Source organism: Monocercomonoides exilis (assembly GCF_001643675.1).
Source record: "Monocercomonoides exilis strain PA203 chromosome Unknown scaffold19-1596985, whole genome shotgun sequence".
Lineage (NCBI taxonomy): Eukaryota > Preaxostyla > Oxymonadida > Polymastigidae > Monocercomonoides > Monocercomonoides exilis.
The window spans coordinates 882,745-889,832 of record NW_027150564.1 but is presented as its reverse complement, the minus strand read 5'-3'; the positions used below and the strand labels follow the sequence as shown (position 1 = coordinate 889,832).

The 7,088-nt window shown below is 38.6% G+C and overlaps 2 protein-coding genes across 2 annotated transcripts; both read left to right on the top strand.

Moving 5' to 3' along the window:
* Window positions 1-351: 351 nt before the first annotated feature.
* MONOS_9567c1 (putative alcohol dehydrogenase) lies at window positions 352-1,955 on the top strand. Its single transcript, XM_067880080.1, has 2 exons — window positions 352-409; window positions 471-1,955. Exons 1-2 carry the CDS (start codon window positions 377-379, stop codon window positions 1,614-1,616), a joined length of 1,179 nt encoding a protein of 392 aa, XP_067728513.1. The 5' UTR covers window positions 352-376; the 3' UTR covers window positions 1,617-1,955.
* A 498-nt stretch (window positions 1,956-2,453) lies between these two features.
* Window positions 2,454-6,872, top strand: MONOS_9017 (uncharacterized protein; the record flags this gene model as incomplete). Its single annotated transcript, XM_067879477.1, has 9 exons — window positions 2,454-2,559; window positions 2,619-2,733; window positions 2,787-2,960; window positions 3,007-3,106; window positions 3,166-4,458; window positions 4,556-4,688; window positions 4,908-5,633; window positions 5,763-6,375; window positions 6,586-6,872. The coding sequence occupies 9 exons, from the start codon at window positions 2,454-2,456 to the stop codon at window positions 6,704-6,706; spliced, it is 3,381 nt and encodes a 1,126-aa protein (XP_067728512.1). The 3' UTR covers window positions 6,707-6,872.
* Window positions 6,873-7,088: the final 216 nt, after the last annotated feature.

Genomic DNA, 7,088 nt, shown 5'->3' with positions numbered 1-7,088 from the left:
GTATAACTGTTGAGAAAACAGATTTGTCCGGCGTATTATACCAATGTGCATGTCATTAAAATTCTTGTTATTGAAGAATAAATATATTTTTATTTTTTAAATTATCTGTTCATCGAATTAGATAGTTTTTAACATCAAAATATCAAATCTGATTCGTCCTGAAAAATTATTGCATTTTCTCATTCACAATTGTGTCATGTTTATAATAATGAAAACTAGGCAATCAATTTTATTTTATTTTATTTTATTTTTTGCTAATTAATCAACTATTTTAATACTTGAAATAAACATTCAAATCGAAAACCATAAATAAATATTTTTCACATTTCAAACAAAATATAATTTATGGTCCGCTTTTTTTAGTGAGATAATTATCATGTCAACGCAAACTTTTTACAATCCAGTTAAGGTACGAACCAAACAATTATTTTATATTGTTTTGCACACTATGATTTTTTCTCCTGTAATAGTACATATTAGGTGCACAAGCAGTTGAGCAACTTGCAGAAGAAATCAAAAAGGCCGGAATTAAAAAAGTGTTGCTTTTGTTTGGAAGCGGATCAGCAAAGACAAATGGCGTACACGACCGTGTTAAGAAGGCTATGGCTGCAAATGGGATATCCGATGAAGAGTTGTGGGGTGTTCAGCCAAATCCACTTATTTCCAAAATTCGCGAGGGGGTAGCCATATGCAAAGACACATCAAAAGGAATTGAAGCAGTTGTTGCCATTGGAGGAGGAAGCGTCATTGATTCAGCGAAAGCAATTTGCGCTGGAGCAAAAATGACTGAGGATGTGTGGAAATTGTACAAGAAAGAAGCTCAAACCCCATCAGAATTCTTGCCTCTTTACACTGTTCTAACCATATCAGCCACTGCATCTGAGATGGACACTGGATCTGTTGTATCGAACCCAGAAGAACACGCAAAACTTCCAGCATTTTTGAATTTCCCCGTGGCAAGTGCTGTGGATCCGGCGATTCAGCTTTCGTTGCCTTGGCGCCAGATTATGTGCGGAGCTGTGGATTCGATGTCTCATCTGATGGAGCAATACTTTTCTCCGGACAACAAAAACATAACAACACGCCAAGTGAACTTGGCATTGCAAAAATCGCTTATTCGATCGATGGAAAGAATAAAGGCGAACAAAGACGATATCGAGGCACGCACAAACTTTTGCTGGGCAGTTTCTCTGGCAATACAGGGATTGCCATCGTTCCTGCTTCCAGGAGACTGGAATGTGCATTGGATTGAACACGCCATCTCTGCTTTCAATGACAAGATTGCACACGGAGAAGGATTGGCAGTTGTGTCGCTTGCATACTATCCCTGGCTGTACAAGAAGGGAATGTGCGGAGAAATGTTTGAGGAATGGGCAGAGACGGTTTATGGCACAAAAGACGTGAAAACAGCGCTGGAGAAGCTGAAGGAACTGTTTGCGTTCTGGGGAACACCAATGACGCTCCAGGATCTGAAATTGACAGCAGAAAACATTGAAGAAATTGTGAAGATTGAGCAAGCGCACCAGAAGAGCGGAGCGATTTCGGGGTTGTATCAGCTTAAGGCAGAAGACACGAAGAAGGTGCTGGAGATAGCAGCAGGAGTGTCGTCACTTTAAGTGTTACAAGAATTGTTGAATATTTAAAAATGCTTGCTGGTTCGTTGTTTAATTTTGCAATCGGGGAACTTGACAATCGGGAGAATCAGCAAGACAAAAAAAAATAATAATAATAATTTTCTTTTTCTTTACTTTTTCCGATTGGACATTAGTTATTGTAAATATATAGTTTTATGTTTGTTTGCTTGTGTGTGTGTGAGTATGTGTGTTTGATGCCTTGAAATGGTGCGATTTCCTTTGGTGTATTTTATTTTTTGTCTGCACCGTGAAATAATATTTCCATTTAATGCTTTTCCAAATCACCCCCCAACTTCAACATGTTGCAACCATTCGACAAATTGCTTGGATTATGTGTTTTTGGTTATTCAATTGCTTCAACAACTTCAATTGCTTCAAAAACTGATTTTTTGAAAGTGAAAATACGTGCCTTTTTGGTTGAGCTGACGTTACAAATAATTATTCACTGATATAAAAAGGACAAATACGAGAGTTAAAACATTTGAATGGCTTGTCATAAAGATATATTTCCATGAATCGCTGAATAATATCATTCTGAAAAAGGATGTTTCACGCTGTGGTTGGAAATTGATAAATCAAATTATTTTTTACGGTCCTTTCATTGCTTTTCTTTTCAAAAATGATATTCCATCAAAGTATCTTTTGAAAGAAAACTTCAAAAATTGAAACAATGAAAATAAAAAAGGATTTTAATAAAAGTTCGAAACATTTTTGGAGTCAAAAAAACTTCGACAAATGGTCATTTTGTAAGTTTTTCGTTCGTCTGAGAAATTTATTACTTCTTATTGATCATATGTGCAATTATCCCTTCTTTAATTAATGCAGGAAGCTCTTTCTCAATGCTTGTGGTATCAAAAGTTACATTATAGGATATCTTTTCGAAATTATATACAGCAAAATATAACAGTTCCAACTATTCATGATCGTTTGCGAAAATCCTTTTTTATTATTTTGTGCAACATACGCTTTTATTGAAACAATTAGCTATTGAAGATGCAAAAGTTAAAAATAGGCAGATTGATTTGGATCATTATTTGGACTTTTCAAAGAAAAAGAAGGAAACAGTGAGAGAGAGAATTGAATATGTGATACACGGGCAGTATGCATTTTATGGATTTTTCACTCAAATATTTACTTCCTTTACCCTTTCAGCGACAATATAGAAGAATTGAAACGAGAGTTGATCGAACAAGAAGAAGAAATCAATGCGTTTTTTGAAGATATTTTGAAGAACAATTCACTATTAAAAGGACTTTGTGACGAGCTGCAAGTAGCTCAAAATGAAAGAAACAATACACTTTCAGATTTAGAACAGACTGAAAGAGAGTATATATTTTATTTTGCTTTCACACAATTTAAATGATTGTTTTAGATATTCAATTGTTCACAAAGAAGCAGAAGAAAAGGTGAACAAAGCATCTGAACTTACTCAAAAAAGGACTGCACTTACAAATGAAATTGATTCAAATGATGTTTGAAAATTTTATTTTTTTATTTGGCTTTTGACAAGAAATACCAATATTTTTTATAGAGGGCAAAAATTGAAATTCGAGTAAAATCAAAACGGAAGCGCGATGACATCAATAACATGGCAAAGCAGCTTTTAGATTTATATGCGGATGCACTGGAGTATGAATCGACTCTTCTGCTTTTGAAGGAACAATGCAAGGAATTTGAAGATTTCGATGAATCGAAGAAAGAAAAAGAAAGCATAAACATTTGCAAAGAAAGTAGTTCTTGCGACGACATCTCAAAGAGTGCAAGTGAACAGCATTTGAGCGACGGAGGAAAAGTGGAGCAATTCAAATCAGAAATGAATGCGAATGAAAACGAAGGATGCTCTTCATTGACATCACAAGAAAAAGTGTCTGAGAAAGAATCTTCTCAGGAAACAGGATACAATGCAACGGCGTTGCATCATTTTTCAGTCTCTACATCAGCCTCAGCTTCTTCTTCTTCTTCTTCTTCTTCTTCTTCCTCATTTCCTCCACCTCCTTCTCCTCCTTCAAATCCTCCTCTATTTTCTATCTCTTCTGCTTTAGAACCCAACACGAACAAAGAGAAAAGCATCAGCGAAGAAGAAGTGGACGGCTTTGTTGTTGTTCAGGACGACGACCCAGCGCTGTACGATCAGATTTCTTCAATCAAGTCAACACCAAAATTCCGCTCAAGACACACGTTTTCTGCTGATCGCTTGCCCCAAACAGGAACACGACCATCGCCTCCTCCTCCTTCATTTTCATCATCATCAACCTCATCTCCTTTTTCTCATTCTCCTCCTTTTTCTCCTTCCATTTCCTCCACCAGCTCGCCACCGCGAACAGCCTCTATGTCTAATCCTCCAATGCCACTGTCAAACGACTTCCAAATCAGAAGCTCCAAAACGCCCCCTCCTGGCTCCTCTCCTTCTGCCTCGTCGCTCTGCTCTTTCCCTTCAAGCACTGCGCTAACACCCGCCTCTGCTCATTCAGCTTCTTTGTCCTCTTTCCACTCACTTGCAACCCCACCCTCACAGCAGAAGCTGGGTGCTTCGGCTTCATCTCCGACATTCCAGCAGTTTCCTCCTCACAGAGCGTATTCATGTGTTTCATCATCATCATCATCATCATTTCCATCTCCGCCTTCATCGTATTCATCGTCTTCTTCATCGTCTTCTTCTTTTTCCTTCTTATCATCACAGTCATCTCCTGCCTCGCCTGCTGTGCCCCATTTCTCTTATATGAGAAGTCAATCTTTGTCAAATCGGAGGAATTCTTCATATCAGCCGTCCTTTAGTGAAGATGAACTGAAATCTGCACTTCCTCTGTCACGTCGTTTTTCGCATGTTTGCATTCACATTGAAAAATTTGTGAACTTTGATCATTTATAATTTGTGCATTTTTCTTTTCTTTTCTTTTCTTTTTTTCCTTTAATGCTCGAAGTCAACTGGGATTCCGATTGGATATGTTGTTGGAGGAAACGCCTCTTCGCTGTTTGCGAGTGTCAATGACTGCTCAAACAGCCACGGAATGGCTCACAACACTGTCACATTCTGGAAAGTGGAAAAAGATAAAGGTTTGAGAAAAGCATCATTTTCTGCATATTGGAATATTTTTAATATTTATTTATTGAAATACTTTGCGTTTTTAATGTATTATCTACCATTCCATTTTCTTTTTTCGTAAATAATCATTACAAATGAAACATCCATTCGAAAAAATGCAAAAAAAAAAATAACCAACATATTTCTTCAATCACTCATTCTTTCTTATTCATTTTCTCCTCTTCCATCAGCCACTCCCTTCTGCACCACAAAACCCTATCCGTATTATCCATCTGCTCTTTCCTTTTCCAAAGACGATTCGCTCTGTGCTGTTGCTGAGTCAACCGCACAGCCAGTCGGAGGCAAAGTTGACCCCAGAATCCCCGAGTCTGCAGTAAGTGTGTATCGGATCGGGCAGAAGATGACTGCTATGCAGGCAAACCTGAAGGAAGTTGGAAAGGAGACTGCGAAACATCTGCTGGACGAGCAGAAAAAGGGGCGAGACGGGCACATCAAGTCGTTCTCGGCTGTTGTGAACGAGCGGAGGAGCGCTGGAGACTCAGTGCAGATGCGCCGGCGGTCGATCTTTGGGCATCTGAAGAAAGTGGAGCGGAAGGAGTCGGCAGAGAGCGTGCTGATGATCGATGCGAAAGGGTGGGCGGGGCTGGCAGCGGGGTATTCAGACGGAGATGTGGCGCTGTTTGACACAGAAACAGGGATTAACGTCATCACGTGGGAGGTGGATAGGAACATGTTTGCAAATGCTTCGGCTTCGAATGCAGCAGCAGCGACAACACCAGCTGCTTCGCCTTCGATGAGAGGAGGAGGAAAGTCGAGGGAGGAGAAGGAGAAAGGAAGGATTCCGAGCAGAAGAGACAGTGCCAATCTGACAGCGGCACTTGCTGCACCAATTGCGTGCCGTGCGCTGGCATTCAACGAAGATAAAAGCACGTTGTTCAGCGGAAACGATGATGGAGGTGTGAAATTGATTGTTCATTTAATTTATTGCTTATTTATCTAAAAATTTTATGAAATTTTATTGTGAAATATAATTTTGATATGACTTATTTTTTAAAAAAAATGTTTTTATATTGAACATTGTAAAGTCATTCGTATTTGGGACATCCGAAGCCCAACGATGGTTGGAGTTGCACCTCATCTTCCATCATTTGCTATGGCAACCGCTTCTTCTTCTTCTTCCTCCTCATCATCGTCTTCCTCTTCCGATGCCATCAAGAAGCCAGCTTCCATCTGCAGCCTCTCTGTCCATCCATCTCAACAGGATCTTTTACTCGCAATGTCTTCGAATGGGTCGGTGTCTGTCGTCGACCTGCGGATCAACAAGCCCATCATCAACTGGAAGATACCTGAGTTTATTCCGGCGCGCAAGACAAGCAGCGCAACGTGGGTTCCCTCAACACACTCGCAGTCGTCTTCGATGTCGTCGATGCTTTCTTTTGCTCCTCTCTTCTCAAATGCCGGCACATCACAGATGAGTCTGTCTTCTTCTCCACCGCCTTTTTCGTCTTCTTCTTCATCGTCTTCTTTCTCTTCGTCTCCATTTACTTCTCATTCTTCCAAGTATTCTTCAGATTTCCTCTCCAGCTTCAGTTCTCTTTTCACTGGAACGACTTTTGTGGCTGGGTCGAAATTTGGATCGTTGCTTGTGGGAAACACGGGGACAAGGTCATACGAATTGAAGCAAGTTGCACAAGAATGGTTTGATTATTTTTTTCTTATTTTTTTGCCTATTTCATTTTTAATATTTCATTTGTGTATTTTATTGACTTGAATGTAAATTAAAACACTCACTTTCATTCGACATTTGAATGAAAATATCACATTTTTTTATTTCTGTCCAAATATATTCCATTTTTTTCTTCGTTTCTTCTTCTTCTTCAATTTTTTAATGTTTTATTCTTTCATCAGTCCACCTCTTCCTATCATTGGTAATTGGTTCATTCCAACTGAGCCTGCCCTGATGACCGTGTCAATGGACACCATCACTGTTTGGGACTGCCACGCAAACGAAAGCTTTTGCGAGATGTAAACTGAATTCATGTGAATTTCTTTTTCTTTTCTTTTCTTTTTTTTAAAATTTAAAATGTACTCAATTATGCTGTTTTTTCAAGTGTTTTCCATTTTTTTGCTCTTTCAAGCAAATTTCTGTGGTGTTATTTTGTGAATTTTCAATGAAACAAAAATCAATTTATCAAACAAACGAAATTAAAGCTTCAAAAATGTCAGTAAAAAAAAAAAGAACATAAAAATTCTAATTTCAATGTGAATCTAATTTTGATGAGAAAAAATTGCATAAGCCGGCTTCTATCTATTCAAGCGAGCAACGTAATTCTTCCTTTTTGATAGGCATCGTCTTATCTTCCATTTGACAAGCGCTCTGCTTATTGTTCTGTTTGGCATGCTCAGCACAG